The sequence below is a fragment of the Anomaloglossus baeobatrachus genome, chromosome 8, assembly GCF_048569485.1.
Source record: "Anomaloglossus baeobatrachus isolate aAnoBae1 chromosome 8, aAnoBae1.hap1, whole genome shotgun sequence".
In the NCBI taxonomy this organism is placed as follows: domain Eukaryota; kingdom Metazoa; phylum Chordata; class Amphibia; order Anura; family Aromobatidae; genus Anomaloglossus; species Anomaloglossus baeobatrachus.
The window spans coordinates 173,365,868-173,385,960 of NC_134360.1; the positions used below are offsets into that span (position 1 = coordinate 173,365,868).

The window sequence follows — 20,093 nt, forward strand, 5'->3', positions numbered from 1 at the left end:
GAGGTGTCAGTTATAATAACACACAGCTCTGCAGTGAGATCAGGAGAGCGGCCGTCACATATCACACTGGTAACTCCCTGTTTTGTTAAAATAAGCTCTGGAAATGGATTCTCATGAAGATCAGTGTCCGGTACATAGTCTGTAACAGTTCATTTTACAGAGAAGGAAAACATGGATTTCTCTGGAATAAGACATTAGATTGCAGTTTTCAAAGTATCCTATAACCTACATGCCCATATAGAGGATTGATCTTACAGTTTGCCTTTGAGAGATTTTTGTCGTCAGGTCCCACAGCTCTCGACGTAAAGTTCATGTCTATGGTCCGGTCTGAGGATTTCCCTGAAGATTGTAATCAGGGGCATGAAGTGGCCACATGGGACACCAGCGCAAACTAGCAGTGGCTTCGGTCCTGTTCACGTGAGGTTTGTGGCACAATTTCAGCATGTATAGCTAATATAATACAATAACAGCACACAGTATGCATCTATAAAATGTAGCTGGAAACCCAGGTCTGCACAGAGCTGACAGCGCACACAATGACTAATCCTGCCAGGGAAGTTGAACTAGCCTGTGTTTGTTCTGCAAACAGACCGCTCCAACAATTAAACTCTAATTTCACAATGAAAGTAAATGAAGAATTGTGAGCAAACATGTATAATACTGTACAAATGAGACTCTAATACCATACTATGTAAAGATGAAAAAGCTACAAGTAAAGAATTTACAAAACAAATAGCTGGATAATTTATATATGGAGAGCAGCTCTGTCCACATGTCTATCGGAGGCGCCGTTAGTAGAGATGAGCAGATAGGTAACCAGGTCCTGCGTCCACTCCAGTGATCGGTGGCAGCCGGATCAGGGCATTGTGATGTTCTTAAGCTGGCACGTGATTGCTGGACGCCTCTTTGATTACTACCATAGGCCAATCAGGCATCCTGACATAACACAAATCATAACATCTCTTGAGTCCTAATGAAGAGGCCTCACGCAAGATCTGGCAATTGTGACCGGCACACGGGATACCAGCATCCAAGTGCCGGCCCAGGGAAGACTACACGGCCACAAAGAACCAACAAGGACGATGAATGATGTAGTATGAATCTTTAGTCAATAAGGTAGGTTCAATTGTTTTTGACACATGTAGCACTTCGTATTTTTCCTGCCAAAACAATGGACTTGTCGGCATCACCCCGACAGATACTGGCGATATAATAATGTTACCTATGTATCACAGAAGTATTATATTGTAGGAATGCATCTGGAAAGCAATACACAGCCACATGCACACACCTTACCCGTATGAGAAGGCTTCATTTGTTTTCCACCGGGAAATCACAGAAGCTGCCAGGCCGGCTAACAACGCTGTGCAGTCAAAAAACATGTGGAAGGAATCGGAGATCAGGCCCAAGCTGAAAGGAAGACACAGAAATCTTACAAGGGTCCTATTATAATGAGGGAGTGGAAAAGATAAATGCAATTTCTACTGCAGCGGATGCCCAAAACCAGACACTACCTTCCCACATACGTGACGTTCTAGCCAACAAATATTCTGTAATGTAATAGTTATGGTGCACGTATCAGCCCTAGAGGTCGGCAGGACACTCAGAAGATGGTGTATGGCTCTTATTCGGTTGAGACAAATACCAAGGGATGGTCAGTAGAGGGGGAAGTCTTGGTAAGGCTACTTTCACACTTGCGTTGGACAGCTTCCGTAGCATTGCGTTGTGTGACTGATGTGTTGCATATAGTGGCACAACGCAATGCTACGGATCGTACAAAATAACGGAAAGCGTTATTTACTTTTTTTCTTCTTTACAGTACCGGCAGCTGAATATTGTGAACAATCAGCTGATCGCTCTTAATAGCCGGCGGCCGAGCGCCCTGACAAGCCGGCGGCCGAGCGCTCAGCTGAGCGCCCTGACATGCCGGCGGCCGAGCGCTCAGCTGAGCGCCCTGACATGCCGGCGGCCGAGCGCTCAGCTGAGCGCCCTGACATGCCGGCGGCCGAGCGCTCAGCTGAACGTTCGGCCACCAAGAAATAAAATAAAGTTTGTGATTAAAAAAAAAAAAAAAAAAGAAGAGCATGCGCAGTGAAAAATAAAGGTTTCCGCTGCTCAAAAAAACGTTACATGCAGCGTTCCATCCGCCCGGCGCAGCGTAAAAATAACGACGCTGCGTCGTCCAGCGGATGCAACGCTGACACTTGCGTTACAGTGCGTCGTCCATACAAGTCTATGGAGAATAGCGCAGTGCGTTAACGGACTGCGCTGAACGCAAGTGTGAAAGTACCCTAAAGGATCAGGGGCTGTCTGGTAGGGGGACGCTGGTAGCTCCCCTCATGTAGAGCTGTTCATGGAATTACGAGAACGTGAACAATGCGGATATAAAGCCATACATCCGGTAAATGGCTGCCAGGACGCAGGCTGGTTCGGGAGATTCTTGGCATTTCTTTATTATTCTTATTATGATTTTGACTGGGTCTTTGTGGTAAAATAAAAGCTTAATGTCAAACTCAGCCGAGGAACAACAGACGTTATGTGAAAGGTCACCAATCAGTAATAATATGCGTCAAAGAAGGGGACAACCAGACAAAGCAGGCACTCAGTCTCGGGAACATTATATATAATCTTAACATAATCAAATGGGTTGTATGCTCTTAAAGAGAACCGGTCACTTCCAGAAACGCTATTTACCTGTAGACTCAATGGCAAGATGATAGCATTGAAAAGGGAACCTATCAGCTCCCCTGTGCCCTCCAAACCAGCAGTATTCACATCTGTATGAATAAATTCCCTACCTAACCAGCCCTGTATAAGGTTATTCACTAAAATCAATCTTTAAAAAAGTATTTATAAAGTGCGTTGTACCTATGGTAATTAGAGCCTGTGACTAGTCAAAGGGGCAATGTTTTCCTAGACTAGTTGGTCCTCTTTCAATATAATCACGACCCTGTGGCGGTGATAACATTATTTCCACAAGCCAGCATCACCGCAGCTCCTGGAAATCTTGCACATGCACACGGCTCATTTAGGCAGTGCGAGTGGCCTCTCAGAACTGGGTGTACGCGACGTGGCTTCAGGGAGGTGCACTGTGCATAACAGAACAACAGCTTCTGCACATTCAATGATGCATAGTGCACCTCTCTGAAGCCGGCACGCATACATCCAGCTTCTGTGGCGCACTGACACTGCCAAAATAAGCCGTGCATGCAAGATTTCCAGGAGCTGCAATGATGCTGTGTAATAGAAATCATGTCCACAAGGGCGTGATTACGTGGAAGGAGGGCCGACTAGTCTGGGGAAACAATGCCCCTGCAACTAATCAAGGCCCTAATTACAATAGGAAAAAACACACTTCATACATTTTTTTTTTTAAACATTGATTTTAGTGAATATTGTTATGCAGGGCGGGTTAGGCAAGGAATTTTGGCATACAGATGTGAATGCTGCTTGGTTGCAGGGCACAGGGCACCTGATAGCTTCCCTTTAAATGATGTCTGGCTGCCTTATTGGAAGCACATCTAAAAGACACTAACATTATATTCTCCTGGTAGCCACTTGCATCCAGTCATCAGGGCAGTGCAGGGAACGGCTACAGTCTGCGCTCACCATACCATGACTGCTCTTATCGCGCACACTCACACTCTACAGGTGACAGGTTCCCTTTAAACGTTGATGTCATATCCCTAAGATATGATCTTAAGAATGAAGGGGCCAAAGCACACCCCTTTTGCTGTTTTCCCTGCCCATTGTAGAGAACAGCACAGTGGTCCTACTGGAATGAACTAGGCTGGTGGCAGCACTGTGCAGAAGGATTTAAAGGTAATGCAGTGCAGCATCCCCCATTCTCAGGATCGGAGGGTCTCAAAAGTGTGAGCCACAGTATACAGAAAAAAGTCCATTACTGCTAACAAAAATTTCAAAGTATAGTCAGTAGAACAGACAATTAGGAATGCCATACTATAACCATTTATGCAAAAATAATGCTACAGATTTAATGGCGTCTCAAACAAACAAGAAAAAGTGGTTTCCCGAGCACTGTGCTGAGTCGGGGATAGGCTACACATCAGAAATCTTCTGGTATCATGCACCCAAAGTGAGGGCGACCTTCTTTACCTTCTAAATACTTGGTGAAGTTATTATAAATATGCTGATCATAGTAAAACCTTTCCCGTGATTTTCTTAATCCCATCACAAAAATGGGCGGGGGAAGGATCCTGCTCTCCGTGGTCATTTTTTCTGAATCATGCAAAAGATACTCAAACAAATGTAAATAATTACAGACGTGACACATTACCTATAAATACCGGAAACAAAACAGGAATAAAATATAATTAGTAATCACTATCTGCTGCATTACCTGTTGCTCCATATCCCATAAAAAAGCTCCACAAATGCAAAAGAAAGGTTCAAGCAGAGAAAGCAGAAGAGATTTCTAGATGTGGAGTCTGAGAAGATTGACCTAATGGAGAAAGCAGAAAAGATCATATAAGGACCAATATAAAGAAGTCATAACATATCTCTGTACACGGGCCCAGGGTCCACCGGAGTCACAGTCTCAAGTAGACGACGCAACATGTATCATGAGTAGTAAAGTATCATTAGGCTGTAAAATCTTTAGTGTGATCTCTTCATTGGTGCCGTCCTGGTCTCTCCACATAGCAGACGCAGTTCTAGGAAGGCCTTTCTTTTGCCCGATTGCTCAACACACTGATATTCTCACATAAGTGAGAGAAACGGTTTGGACATTGCTATATGTGATTATGGAAAAAAAGACCAGAGGCTCACCACATGCCTGAGCAAAGATCTTGGTATTTGCAAGGAAAAGCGTCTGTTCCTATAGTTGAACAAAGTTATTTGAGTGGAAGTGAACTCTACACGATCCTTATTGCCTCTTCTTACCGCCACCACCGCGCTCTCACACTCAGGGCCTCCTCTCCTTACGTTGTGAATCCCAACAGCAACGAGGCCCAAGACGTCTTTCCTCACTCGAGTCAGGCTATGTGCGCACGTGTGCGTAATTCATGCAGTTACGCTGCGCTTTGTAGCGCAGCGTAACTGCATGCGTCCTGCGTCCCCTGCACAGTCTATGGAGATTGTGCAGGGGCCGTGCGCACGTGGCATATTAGAACGCAGCGATTCGGCTGCTGCCCGAATCGCTGCGTTCTAATAAGTGACATGTCACTTCTTCCGTGCGCTTTGCCGGCAGCCCCTGCTCTGTCTATGGCAGGAGCTGCAGGCAGAGCGCACGTTCTCGCCGGCACCATGCGCTTCAGAACGGAGCTTTTCAGCTGCGCTCTGAAGCGCACCTTTTAGGTGCCGTGCAGAGTGCACACGTGCGCACATAGCCTCAAAGTTGTGACGATGGCAGGACCTGACAATGGGCACTCTATGTCAGGGCTTCTGCACCGCCTAGGCATGTGCAGGAGCAACCCCGGCCTAGAAGTCCCAGCATTGCGTAAAGATGCCCAGGGATTCAAGAGGTACCAAGGATCATACACGGAAATGCGATCAGTGGAGGCGAGCCGTGAGGTGGTAGTGGTTCTTTTCTCTACATCTTACTTTATTACGTCCTGGGGTCCATACAGAGTATAAAAAAGGGGTCACTCAATTGGAGCAGAATCAAATTTGCTGGTAAAATCTGGAGAACGCTACACCACTAACCCACAGGAGTGACACAATTACATATGTATAGGTGGTTACATGAAAATGCCAACAGATATAGAAAAATATCCACACAGAAGCCATATAAAAAGGTGACACAGGGCAGTAGGCACACGTACATGACACACAGGGCGGTAGGCACACGTACATGACACACAGGGCGGTAGGCACACGTACATGACACACAGGGCGGTAGGCACACGTACATGACACACAGGGCGGTAGGCACACGTACATGACACACAGGGCGGTAGGCACACGTACATGACACACAGGGCGGTATACACGTATAACACATATACAGTGCTATACACAAAATGATCAGCCAGAATATTAAGCCACTAACAAGTGAATCATAGTGATCACCTCATGGTAATAGTAGGTGCAAATTTGGTGTAGATATTTGGTGCAGCCATCTCAGCACCAAATTTGCATCTCCTGGCAGACACCGCACTGAAACGGCATAAAAAACTTTTTTTGCCATGAGATGCAGATTTGGTGCTGAAATTTTGTACACCATAATCCTGCACCCAATCTACACCTCCTGGCAAAAAGAAGGGAATTTTGTTTACTTACCGTAAATTCCTTTTCTTCTAGCTCCAATTGGGAGACCCAGACAAGTGGGTGTATAGCTACTGCCTCCGGAGGCCACACAAAGCAGTACACTTAAAAGTGTAAGGCCCCTCCCCTTCTGCCTATACACCCCCCGTGGGATCACGGGCTCCTCAGTTTTAGTGCAAAAGCAAGAAGGAGGAAAGCCAATAACTGGTTTAAAACAAATTCGATCCGAAGAAACATCGGAGAACTGAAACCATTCAACATGAACAACATGTGTACCCGAAAAAACAAAAATCCCTAAGAAAACAGGGCGGGTGCTGGGTCTCCCAATTGGAGCTAGAAGAAAAGGAATTTACGGTAAGTAAACAAAATTCCCTTCTTTATCGCTCCTAATTGGGAGACCCAGACAAGTGGGACGTCCAAAAGCAGTCCCTGGGTGGGTAAAATAACACCTCGTGATAGGGCCGTAAAAAACAGCCCTTTCCTACAGGTGGGCAACCGCCGCCTGAAGGACTTGTCTACCTAGGCTGGCGTCCGCCGAAGCGTAGGTATGCACCTGATAATGCTTGGTAAAAGTGTGCAGACTCGACCAGGTAGCCGCCTGGCACACCTGCTGAGCCGTAGGCTGGTGCCGTAATGCCCAGGACGCACCCACGGCTCTGGCAGAATGGGCCTTCAGCCCTGAGGGAACCGGAATCCCAGCAGAACGGTAGGCTTCAAGAATTGGTTCCTTGATCCACCGAGCCAGGGTGGATTTGGAAGCTTGCGACCCTTTACGCTGACCAGCGACAAGGACAAAGAGTGCATCCGAGCGGCGCAGGGGCGCCGTGCGGGAAATGTAGAGTCTGAGTGCTCTCACCAGATCCAACAAATGCAAATCCTTTTCACATTGATGAACTGGATGAGGACACAAAGAAGGTAAGACGATATCCTGATTGAGATGAAAGGGGGATACCACCTTAGGGAGAAACTCCGGAATTGGGCGCAGAACCACCTTATCCTGGTGGAACACCAGGAAGGGAGATTTGCATGACAGCGCTGCTAGCTCGGACACTCTTCGAAGAGACGTGACCGCTACTAGAAAAACCACTTTCTGTGACAGGCGAGAAAGGGAAACATCCCTCATAGGCTCGAAAGGCGGCTTCTGGAGAGCAATTAGAACCTTGTTCAGATCCCAGGGCTCTAACGGCCGCTTGTAAGGAGGGACGATATGACCAACTCCTTGCAGGAACGTGCGTACCTGAGGAAGTCGTGCTAGGCGTTTCTGAAAAAATACAGACAGCGCTGAGACTTGTCCTTTAAGAGAGCCTAGCGACAAACCTTTTTCCAAACCGGATTGCAGGAAGGAAAGAAGAGTAGGCAATGCAAATGGCCAGGGAGAGACTCCCTGAGCAGAGCACCAAGATAAGAAAATCTTCCACGTCCTGTGGTAGATCTTGGCGGAAGATGGTTTTCTAGCCTGTCTCATGGTGGCAATGACCTCTTGAGATAATCCTGAAGACGCTAGGATCCAGGACTCAATGGCCACACAGTCAGGTTCAGGGCCGCAGAATTCTGATGGAAAAACGGCCCTTGGGACAACAAGTCTGGTCGGTCTGGAAGTGCCCACGGTTGGCCTACCGTGAGGTGCCAGAGATCCGGGTACCACGACCTCCTCGGCCAGTCTGGAGCGACGAGGATGGCGCGGCGGCAGTCGGACCTGATCTTGCGCAGCACTCTGGGCAACAGTGCCAGAGGTGGGAACACATAAGGTAGCCGGAACTGCGACCAATCTTGAACTAAGGCGTCCGCCGCCAGAGCTCGGTGATCGTGAGAGCGTGCCATGAAAACCGGGACCTTGTTGTTGTGCCGGGACGCCATTAGGTCGACGTCCGGCATCCCCCAGCGGTGACAGATCTCCTGAAACACGTCCGGGTGAAGAGACCATTCCCCTGCGTCCATACCCTGGCGACTGAGGAAGTCTGCTTCCCAGTTTTCCACGCCTGGGATGTGAACTGCGGATATGGTGGATGTCATGTCTTCCACCCACGTCAGAATCCGCCGGACTTCCTGGAAGGCTTGCCGACTGCGTGTTCCTCCTTGGTTGATGTATGCCACCGCTGTGGAGTTGTCCGACTGAATTCGGATTTGCTTGCCTTCCAGCCACTGCTGGAAGGCTTGTAGGGCAAGATACACTGCTCTGATTTCCAGAACATTGATCTGAAGTGAGGACTCTTGCTGAGTCCACGTACCTTGAGCCCTGTGGTGGAGAAAAACTGCTCCCCACCCTGAAAGACTCGCGTCTGTCGTAACCACCGCCCAGGATGGGGGTAGAAAGGACCTTCCTTTCGACAATGAGGTGGGAAGAAGCCACCACCGAAGAGATTCCTTGGCCGCCTGAGAAAGAGAGACGTTCCTGTCGAGGGACGTCGACTTCCCGTCCCATTGGCGGAGAATGTCCCATTGTAGTGGACGCAGATGAAACTGCGCGAAAGGGACTGCCTCCATTGTTGCTACCATCTTCCCTAGGAAGTGCATGAGGCGTCTCAAGGGGTGTGACTGGCCTTGAAGGAGAGACTGCACCCCTGTCTGTAGTGAACGCTGTTTGTCCAGCGGAAGCTTCACTATCGCTGAGAGAGTATGAAACTCCATGCCAAGATATGTTAGCGATTGTGTCGGGGTCAGATTTGACTTTGAAAAGTTGATGATCCACTCGAAACTCTGGAGAGTCTCCAGCGCAACGTTCAGGCTGTGTTGGCATGCCTCTTGAGAGGGTGCCTTGATCAGTAGATCGTCCAAATACGGGATCACAGAGTGACCTTGAGAGTGCAGGACTGCTACTACTGCTGCCATGACCTTGGTGAAGACCCGTGGGGCTGTCGCCAGCCCGAAAGGCAGAGCTACGAACTGAAGGTGTTCGTCTCCTATAACGAAGCGTAGAAAACGCTGATGCTCTGGAGCAATCGGCACGTGGAGATAAGCATCCTTGATGTCTATTGATGCTAGGAAATCTCCTTGAGACATTGAGGCGATGACGGAGCGGAGGGATTCCATCCGGAACCGCCTGGTTTTCACGTGCTTGTTGAGCAGTTTTAGATCCAGAACGGGACGGAAAGACCCGTCCTTTTTTGGCACCACAAACAAATTGGAGTAAAAACCGTGACCTTGCTCCTGAAGAGAAACAGGGGTCACCACTCCTTCTGCCTTTAGAGTGCACACCGCTTGCAGAAGAGCATCGGCTCGGTCGGGAGGTGGAGAAGTTCTGAAGAATCGAGTTGGAGGACGAGAACTGAACTCTATCCTGTACCCGTGAGACAGAATGTCTCTCACCCAACGGTCTTTGACCTGTGGCAGCCAAATGTCGCCAAAGCGGGAGAGCCTGCCACCGACCGAGGATGCGGAGAGAGGAGGCCGAAAGTCATGAGGAAGCCGCCTTGGTAGCGGGTCTTCCGGCTGTCTTTTTTGGGCGTGACTGAGCCCGCCAACAATCTCCTTTTGAGTCCTTTTGGACGAGGAGAATCGGGACCTACCCGAGCCTCGAAAGGACCGAAACCCCGACTGTCCCCTCCTCTGTTGGGGTTTGTTTTGTCTGGGCTGAGGTAAGGATGAATCCTTACCCTTGGACTGTTTAATGATTTCATCCAAACGCTCACCAAACAGTCGGTCACCAGAAAAAGGCAAACTGGTTAAGCACTTTTTGGAAGCAGAATCTGCCTTCCATTCCCTTAACCACAAGGCTCTGCGTAAAACCACGGAGTTGGCGGACGCCACTGCCGTACGGCCCGTAGAGTCCAGGACAGCATTAATCGCGTAAGACGCAAATGCAGACATTTGAGAGGTTAAGGATGCCACCTGCGGAACAGATGTACGTGTGACCGTGTCAATCTGTGTAAGACCAGCTGAAATAGCTTGGAGTCCCCATACGGCTGCGAATGCTGGAGCAAACGACGCGCCGATAGCTTCATAGATGGATTTCAACCAGAGCTCCATCTGTCTGTCAGTGGCATCTTTAAGTGCAGCCCCATCTTCCACTGCAACTATGGATCTAGCCGCAAGCCTGGAGATTGGAGGATCCACCTTGGGACACTGGGTCCAGCCCTTGACCACGTCAGGGGGAAAGGGATAACGTGTATCCTTAAGCCGTTTGGAGAAACGCTTATCTGGATAAGCGTGGTGTTTCTGGACTGACTCTCTAAAGTCAGAGTGGTCCAGAAAGGTACTTAATTTACGCTTGGGATACCTGAAATGGAATTTCTCCTGCTGTGAAGCTGACTCCTCCACTGGAGGAGCTGGGGGAGAAATATCCAACATTCTATTGATGGACGCTATAAGATCATTCACTATGGCGTCACCATCAGGAGTATCCAGATTGAGAGCGGTCTCAGGATCAGAATCCTGATCAGCTACCTCCGCCTCATCACACAGAGAGCCTTCCTGCTGGGACCCTGACCAGTGTGATGAAGTCGAGGGCCGCTCATAGCGAGCTCGCTTAGGCTGTCTGGGACTGTCGTCCGTGTCAGAGCCTTCACCCTGGGATGCATGGGACACCCCCGGAGCCCGGAGCTGTTCCAACTGAGGGGGACCAGGGAGCAATGATTCAACAGTGCCCATGGTCTGAGTTACTGGTCTAGACTGCAAAGTTTCTAGAATTTTAGTCATAGTCACAGACAATCTATCCGCAAAAACTGCAAACTCCGTCCCCGTCACCTGGACAGTATTCACAGGTGGTTCTCCCTGGGTCACCTCTAGCAGAGGCCCCGGCCGAGCAAGTGCCACAGGGGCCGAGCACTGCACACAATGGGGGTCAGTGGAACCTGCAGGTAGAGTAGCCTCACATGCGGTACAAGCAGCATAGAAAGCCTGTGCCTTGGCACCCTTGCTTTTTGCGGATGACATGCTGTTGTCTCCTCTGAGTAATCTAGGAGGGTATATAGCCAAGAATCACCAGCGAGCGTACAGTGCAATGTATAGCATGCAAGCATAAAAATACAAAAGTACACTTCGGCACTAGTGGGGTCAGCACCAGCGGTGCCGCTTACCGCCCGCGGAAACGCGGTTGTGTGGTCGCCAGAATCCCGTGTCTGGGTCTCCCAGAACTTGTCTCCCCTCTCCAGCTCAGACTGTACACAGGAATGGCTGCCGGCGTTCTGTGAAGAGGGGCGGACCGTGGGCGTGCCTCAGACAAAGTGCGGGAAACTGGCGTCCCACTGTGTCCAGTGTGAGGGCTGGAGTATGTAAAATAGACTCCAGCCCCCCGCGCTGATGTTCTGTACAGCGTCCCGCCCTTCCCCTGACTGGCAGGCCTGGGGGCGGGAACGAAGCGAAACTAGGCCGCAAAAGCCGGGGACTCGAGTAATAAGCGCGGCCGTCATATATGCACGGCCAGCGCGGAAGTCCCCGGCGCACCACAAGTCCCAGCCGCGCCGCAGTGTAAACTGACAGCAGCGGCCGGCGCGGCAGTTCCCAATACATTAACTCACTCAGCAGAGCTGTAGTGAGTAGTGGCACAAGCGCGCAGCGCTGTTGTCCCCGGCGCACTAACACACCCAGCAATGCTGCAGTGTGTCTGCGCGCGGTCTGTACGGGGACACAGAGTACCTTGACGTAGCAGGGCCATGTCCCTGACGATACTCAGCTCCATATCCAGCAGAATCCCCAGGGGCTGTGGATGGAGCACGGTCTCAGTGCCTGGAGACCGGTAAAATCCCACTTCACCCAGAGCCCTAAGGGGGATGGGGAAGGAAGCAGCATGTGGGCTCCAGCCTCCGTACCCGCAATGGGTACCTCAACCTTAACAAACACCGCCGACAAAAGTGGGGTGAGAAGGGAGCATGCTGGGGGCCCTAGTATGGGCCCTCTTTTCTTCCATCCGACATAGTCAGCAGCTGCTGCTGACTAAACAGTGGAGCTATGCGTGGATGTCTGACCTTCGCACAAAGCATGAAAACTGAGGAGCCCGTGATCCCACGGGGGGTGTATAGGCAGAAGGGGAGGGGCCTTACACTTTTAAGTGTACTGCTTTGTGTGGCCTCCGGAGGCAGTAGCTATACACCCACTTGTCTGGGTCTCCCAATTAGGAGCGATAAAGAAAATTGTATCACTATTGCATAAAAAACGCATTGTGTTTTGATGCGGTTTTCTTTGCCAGAAGCAGATTTAGTGCAAAAATATGGTGTACAAATTTTAGCACTAAATCTGCATCTCTTGGCAAAAAAACTCCCACAGTAATATGCCAGGAGATGCAGCTCTGTGAACTCAGTAACCTCATCTGAGGTGAAGTCACTGAGTTTACTTTGGTCACCTAAGGTCAGCTGACCTGCGGTCACAGGAGGACCGTGGGAACCTCCAACTATGACTGCAGATAAACTGAGTGATGTCACCGCTAATCGCTGAGGCTGTCACTCTCTGCCTGAAACCCACAATGTGCAAAGACATTCTGTGCCGTTGCGTTTTACCTTCAGTACGTATATAGCATCGTTGTGGGACCTCGTAAAACCTGTGCGTTTTTGGGGCTAAGGGGTGAAAGAGGATTTTTCGGTGTTTGTATTTATTTCTTTTCACTTACAGATCAGTAATGGGGGGTGGGGGGGTCTCATATATGCCTCAAATTAGTAATTTAAGGCTTAGTGGCAGATGTAAGCTGTCATTAACCCATTCTTACCCTATTGCCACCGCACCAGGGTAAACGGGATGAATTGGGTAAAGTTCTGGGACTATCGAATCTAACGGATGTGACCATTCTGGGAGGCTGCAGGCTGATATTTTTAGGCTGGGGCCAATAACTATGGGCCTTCCCAGCCTGAGAATACCAACCACCAGCCGTCAGCTTTATCATGGCTAGGTATCAAAAATGGGATTGGGGGGGGGGGGGGGGCTGATGACTGGCACGCTTTTTTTTATTTAAAAAATTTGTTTAAAGGGAACCTGTCAGGTGCAATATGCACCCAGAACCATGAGCAGTTCTGAGTGCATATTGCTAATCCCTGCCTAACCATCCCTGTATACACTACTATACATACTTTTTCTAAAGATCTCTATTTCTAAAGATCTTTTATCCTATGCTAATGAGGCCAGAGACTAGTCTTAAGGGAGTTATATCCCCCGACTAGTCCGCCCTCATAGCATTTTAGTACACCCACAGGGGTGTACTAACATGCTATTCAATGCAGCGTCACCAGCGGTGTTGCGCGCACCTGTGTTCGCTGTTACCGCGCTTCTGGATGCCGGGCACTTTCGGTCATGCGTCGTATGAAGCTGGATGTAAGCGTCCCGGCTTCAGAGAGGTCTACTGCGCCTGACCGGAAGTGCCAGGCACTCAGAAGCGGAGAACTTTTTGTTTTCCTGCTAAAATAACCAAAAACAGATATTTACTGGACATGTGAACTCGGCCAAGGGAATAGAAGTGCGATCATCTTGGTAATTATTTCCTTGGAAGCCTCGGGTTTGGCATTTATGTGGATGTTCCTTTTTTCCACACATCTATCCAGACCAGTACAGCCTTCATGGGAAAAGAATCATCTGATTACTTTGGCATCTTACGTTATGGTGTTGGCCGAGGCTCCACATCACAGATCTCAGTCTGATCGAATGTCTTGTGTGTGGCGAAAATTCCAAACCCCAGAATGTATGGGGCTGAAAGACATAACTGTCTTGGAGGGTGCAGGTCTCACTATCTGCCCCCATCCTGTCTGGTGCCTCAGCCATGTCCATGTGATGAGCGGTGGTCATGTGATTATTCATGTAACTGATCATGTGTTTTAAAGGGGTTGTCCTCTTATGAAATCTCGAATCTTAGGTGCAAATGATAAAGGGAAAAAAAAAGATCATCCTTATTCACCCTCCCCAGGTCCAGCATTATGTGTCTTCCGCTGCTCCTAGTATCTTGTATTGGATGCAGAATCATACGTGAGGCAGCTATTTAGTGAGCGGCTCTCAGTGGGGCGTTCCATCTATACAGGAGAGCTGCTGAGCTCCCTGATTAGCCGCTGAGCTGTCACTGAGACATCTAGGAGCAGAGGAGACTCCACACTGGACCGGAGGATGGTGAGTAAAGCACAAGTTGTTTTTATCACAACCTGTGCCCTAACACTTTCTGAAAGGAGACAACCCCTTGGAGGATAGGGACCTGTAGTAGCGTCGGCCAGATGGGCTCTATAAATAAGACGAATATGTTTCTTCCTAAATTTTACATCTGAACTTGCACCCTCTCTACATACAGTAAGAGTTTAGTCTTTGGTCATCGGCGCACAGGAGGACTCAGGCTAAGACCGGGGTCAGGTGGCTGTACAACATGGATGACAGTCGCATCAGAAAGCTGAACCGGCCGCAGCTCTCCTGACTCGAGTGTGACAGCGAGTATTTCTATGCAGATGTCACACTCAGGTCAGGGGAGCTGGTCCGGCAGTGCACTACAATTAGCGTCCATGTTATATAGCCGTCTGACCCCGGCCTAAGGGGGGAAAAAAAACGTATGAACGAACTAAATATTTAGTGGATAAATGAGTACTCCAACTGCTGGGATCCAACCAGTGAGCCCCAGAGATCAGGGAAAGGCTATGGGACTGCAGGAGGGCATGAGCACAGCGCTGAGGAGTCCCCGACAGTCCTATAGGCAATGAACGGAGTGGAGGGAGAACACTGGCATCTCTGCTCGACCGAAGACGAGGCTGCTGAGCCCGGGGGGGGGGGATCACCGGGGTCCTGGTGACTAGTGAGGTCATGTGGAGAGAGGCCAATATTCACCAGTGTGAACAGTGCTGTAATGTTATGGCTGATCTGAGAGACAAGCCTGGATTAGAAGGATGATGAGCGACACAGAACGGACATAGATATATTCATCTCTAATTTTCAATATACACTGGCTGTGTCTGTGCTACTATTATATATACTTACATGTATGAGACACATCTATTACATACACACATATACATGTTATACATATGCAATACGCAAATGCAAATACACATATATACACACACACACAGCCGAGTGATGTACCTGATCCATCCGGACACTTTCCGCGCCAGGTTGTATTTGGGCGGTTTGTACTCATCGTCCTTAATAGATAACGGCAGCATCCTGAGAGCGGCGCCGACGCCCCGGTTCCCCCTCACACCGGCCGCTCTCCCCTGTGACTGCCGCTGACGACGCCGTTTCCCCGCTCCGCTGTGCGCTCCGTGCCGTGCGAGCTCCGGGAGCCGCTTCCTCCTTCCGGGGGAGTGGCCGGCGGCCTGACACACAGGCACTCAGCAACCAATCACATGAATGAGCGGCGCACAGACTTCCTGGTGTGCGCATCACAGAGAGCAGCGCTGACGGAGCATAACTGGAAGCCAAGGTGCCAGGCACAAAGATGGCGGAGTGGTTGCAGTGCGTGCTGACGTCACGACGTAATATAGAAGGATGAGCTGCGTTTACGGTGCAGTCAGTGAGAGCAGTCTCCTCCGTGCACAGTGCTGTGATGGTTGGTTCTTAGACTGTCTCTGGGAACCCTGACGTATACCATGTATACGTCAGGGTTCCCAGCATGGACCGGATCTCTACGGGATCCGCAATCGAATACTGCGGCTGCGCTGCCTGGGTGCCACATGAGTGCTGAAGCTTGTGATTGGCTGCAGCAATCAGCTGACCAGAAGAAAGTCGCTGCATTAGTCACCTGACCTTTGCAACCGATCAGAGACTTGAGCAGTCATGTGACGCTTAGATGGCGCAGCAGTCGCTTGCAGATCCTGTAGATATTTCCGGAGCAGCGTGCGCTGGATCGACAGGGTCTGATGGGGGGGAAGATGTCTCCATTTATTATTTTTTAAAGATTCACCAGAAGAGACTTCCAGCATCAGACAGCTACGATCGCAGCAATATCAAGCTTGTATCGTTTGTGTTTTAGTGGATTAAAAAAATTCATATTTTTGTAAAAAGAAAAAAAAAATTGTTTCCACAAAAGCAATGTTTCCTGCTTGTACATCAGTGACGCGGATACACTGCACTGATCACTGCTCGTTTTCTGGACGAGGTGTCCCTTGTCTCTTCTCTTTCTGGCGTTATTGTATGGGACAAACATTTATTATTAAATGACTTTATTTTTTAATTGATCAAAGTGTTTATTTAAACCTATATTGTGTCTGTAAACATATTTTTATGTCATTTATACTATATATTACCATAGTAAAGTATTGAAGCTGATTTCATTTCAATATTCACTATTTACCTCCTTCAGTTATCCCCCCCCCCCCTTTACAGGAGTTCAACTGTTATTTTGGATAATGTATGCTATGTTCAATTTGCACCAGTTCAGACCTTCAGTTTAAGAGTGACGGTAATTCTTCTATTTTATATTATGGGCTCAGGATAAGGACATATATACCAGGATCGGGCCCAGGATGAGGTGTTATATACCAAGATGCGGCCCAGGATGAGGACATATATATCAGGTTGGGGGCCATTTATACCAGGTTTGGGACCATATATATCAGGATAAGGCCCAGGATGAAGATATAAAGTGACAAGCAAAAGGGTAACAATGTTTTGAACTTTTGACTTTCAGGCTCCATATCTCACCAGCCACAACAGCTTTGAGCCTGATACTACCTTCATTTTATAGACAATCATCTTGGCTATCTCATACATTAAATTAGACTTGCAGCTGTTTAGCATACGATTAGTTATGCAGATTCTTGTCATGTTACTGCATTGTTACTGTTTTGCTCCTGATTTTTGAAAAATAATTTTCTTTCTGTATTCTACAAATTATAACCTTTTCTCACATTCCCCAATACCTCAGTGTGTTATTAGGTTGATTCCCAAGTGAAAGATCACTGGTTTGAATTAAGGACAGCAATCAAGAAGATTTCCCAAGAAAAGAGAAACCACATCATCCAGCTCATCAGTAGTGATCTCTCAGCCAAGAAAATTGCCAAATTGCATCATGTGAGTGCCATGCCAGTTGGAAGAATATAAAATGAAGTCCGTCCATCCATTCAAACGCCAAGAGGTGGACATCCAGGCAAAATATCAGCGTTAACAAGACAGCTCATCACATGGTCTATCGGTTCTGGAGCGACAAACACGGCAGTGGAGGCGGCTCGCATGCTTCGTAATAGTGAGATAACAGACGTCCATACAAGCACCGTGTGATACACATTACATAAGTCTGTACTGGTGGCCCGAGTAAAGAAGCCTTGACTTCAATATCATCAGAAGTTTCTCAAGTTTGCAGAAATGTGGACAGTAGAAGATTGAAACTGGTAATTTGGAGTGATGAGACGAAAGACAATAGACTATCTTTTGATAGGTGCAAATAGGTCTGGAAGAAACAAGGGGAAAAGGAACAAACGGTTTGAGAAATTGAAGGAACTGTCATGTTCAGTGGAGGAAGCCCAATGACATGGAGTTGTTTCACAGCCAAAGGTGTTGAATACTTGACCAGGCTCGATGGTAGTCTCAATTCTGAGCTATATGTTAGAATTCTACAAGGAGAGTTACTTCGTTCACTCGAGTACTATTGCCATGAAGAGGATGGCACAGTGTTCCAGCAGGACAATGACCCGAAGCATACATCGAGATTGGCAAATAAATGGTTCAATAACAATGAAGTAGAGGAGCTGGGTTGGCACTCGCAGTCCCCAGACCTCAACCCAATCGAACACTTGGGGGTAGAGTTCAGGAAAAAGCTATATACATGCGCATGTGTGTCGGCCACTATACACCAACATTCGGACCGTGTAGAAGAGACCTGGGATCAGATTTTGGTCGACACGTTTAATTCTAATCGAGAGCATGGCCAAAACTATTCCAGCAATGTTGAAAGCCAAAGGTGGATTTACAAAATACTAACAAAATAATACAAATTACAAATAATACATTTAAAATGTAGATTTTAAGGATCAAAATAGTAACAATACAGGGACATGACAAGAATCTGCATAACTAATCATACGCTAAATAGTTGCAAGTCAAATTTATTTAAGAGATAGCCAAGTTGATTGTCTATAAAATGAAGGTATTCTCCCGCTTAAAGCTGTAGTAGATGGTGAGATATGGAGCCTGAAAGTCAAACATTCAAAAGATTGTTACCCTTTTGCTCGTCACTGTATATGCCATGTCCCCATGTATGGAAAGCTAAAATCATGATAGGAAATATGGCAGTAATATCTTCAACCTGGCACCTCCAGGGGGACAAATATCATGAAGATAGATGATGATCACCGAAGTTTTGGAACCTGGGCTGCATCCCAATGACCACCCCCCATTTGAGGTCACAGGGGGAGGTACAGTTAAAACCAGAAGGTAAGCACTTCAATTAGGAAAAATGGGACAATCCTAGAGTAAATTGCATCTTTCAGACTGAACAAATACGATAACTCAGAATCTATATTTATTAAACAACAATCACTTGACATATAGTATGTGGAAATGATTCGTGTTCAATAAATACAGATTCTAAGTTATTGTGTTTGTTCAGTCTGGGAGATGGAGTTCACTTTAGGATTGTCCCATTTTTCCTAATTGAAGTGCTATTGTTAAAAAATTGGAAACGCCAAATTTTACATAATTCTTATTAAATTAATAGAAATTAAACACTTGTATAAGTGCTCAAAAATGTTCCAAAATCAACTTTTATTAATAAACAAATGATGTTAGTAAGCTTAGAAAGATAAGAGACGAAGGGTTCTGAATACACAGCTGCAAATAGAAAATGATTGCAAAGGTAGAAGACAATGATGGAAGTGGTAGTACAAAATAAGTGCAGCTCCTTTAAGGCCGCTTCACATGCAACGACATCGCTAAAGTGATATCGTTGGGGTCACGGAATTCGTGACGCACATCCGGCCTCGTTAGCGACGTCGTTGCGTGTGACAGCTACGAGCGACCATTAACGATCAAAATTACTCACCTAATCGTTGATCGTTGACACGTCGTTCATTTCCCAAATATCGTTGCTGGTGCAGGATGCAGGTTGTTCATCGCTCCTGAGGCAGCACACATCGCTACGTGTGACACCCCGGGAACGACGAACAGCAACGTACCTGCGTCCAGCCAGCAACGAGGTGCGCGGGTTGTTCATGCGACTGGTCTCCGCTCCTCCGCTTCTATTGGCGGGCCGCTGTGTGATGTCGCTGTGACGGTGCACGAACCTCCCCCTTAAAAAAGAGGTTGTTCACCGCCCACAGCGACATCACTAGGAGGGTAAGTTCATGTGACGCTTCCTAACGCGATTGTGCGCCACGGCCAGCGATTTGCCCGTGATGCATAAACGACGGGGGCGGGTGCTTTGACTAGCGACATTGCTAGCGATGTCACTACGTGTCAAGCAGTCTTTAGGTACCAAGGACCATTCTCACCCTAGTTGTTTAAATTGTCTCTCCAGGGAGGAAGGAGACGTACTGTAGCGCCACCTATTGGAAGTGGCAATCCTAAAAGTCAAAATTGGCCCTTTAACGAGCCTTTCATATGACTAAGGATTTATGCCAGATCAGAACCCCAATTTGCAGACTTGGGGTTTCAGGGTGATTTACCCTCGTCAGTGCAAAGTATGGGATCTGATCTGGCTGTATTAGAAGCTATCGTGGGATCTAGGTGACGCTAGAGTTTGTCTCCTTCCTCCCTGGAGAGATATTTGAATATTTCCCTGAGGGGCATTGCAGCTATAAGACCCCTCACTTGCTGCCAGACTGATTTGTCAGGTCTTCGCAAGGAGAAAAGTTTTCCCCATAGATCCTAGAGTTTAGAAAGCACAACTCCCAGCATTCCCTGGTGGCCACATTCTATCAGACAACAGAACGGGCATGATGGGAATTGTAGTTTCCTAACAGCTGTAGTGCCAAAGTCTCTTATGTTCCCTGTGAAAGCGGTGTTGGTGAACTGATGTAACCTGAGCCCAGTCCCAGCAGGAC

General features: G+C 48.0%; 1 protein-coding gene across 1 annotated transcript in view; it reads right to left on the reverse strand.

Annotated features, from left to right (window-relative positions):
• The window catches only part of SLC30A7 (solute carrier family 30 member 7), a 71,400-nt gene extending 55,962 nt beyond the window's left edge, over positions 1–15,438 (reverse strand). Inside the window, exons 1-3 of the mRNA XM_075322215.1 lie at positions 15,199–15,438; positions 4,361–4,462; positions 1,297–1,410 (exon numbers count right to left, since the gene is read on the reverse strand). Coding sequence (XP_075178330.1) covers positions 1,297–1,410; positions 4,361–4,462; positions 15,199–15,278 — 296 coding nt within the window. The 5' untranslated portion in view covers positions 15,279–15,438. The remainder of the gene's footprint in view (positions 1–1,296; positions 1,411–4,360; positions 4,463–15,198) is intronic.
• Between the last annotated feature and the right edge of the window lie 4,655 nt (positions 15,439–20,093).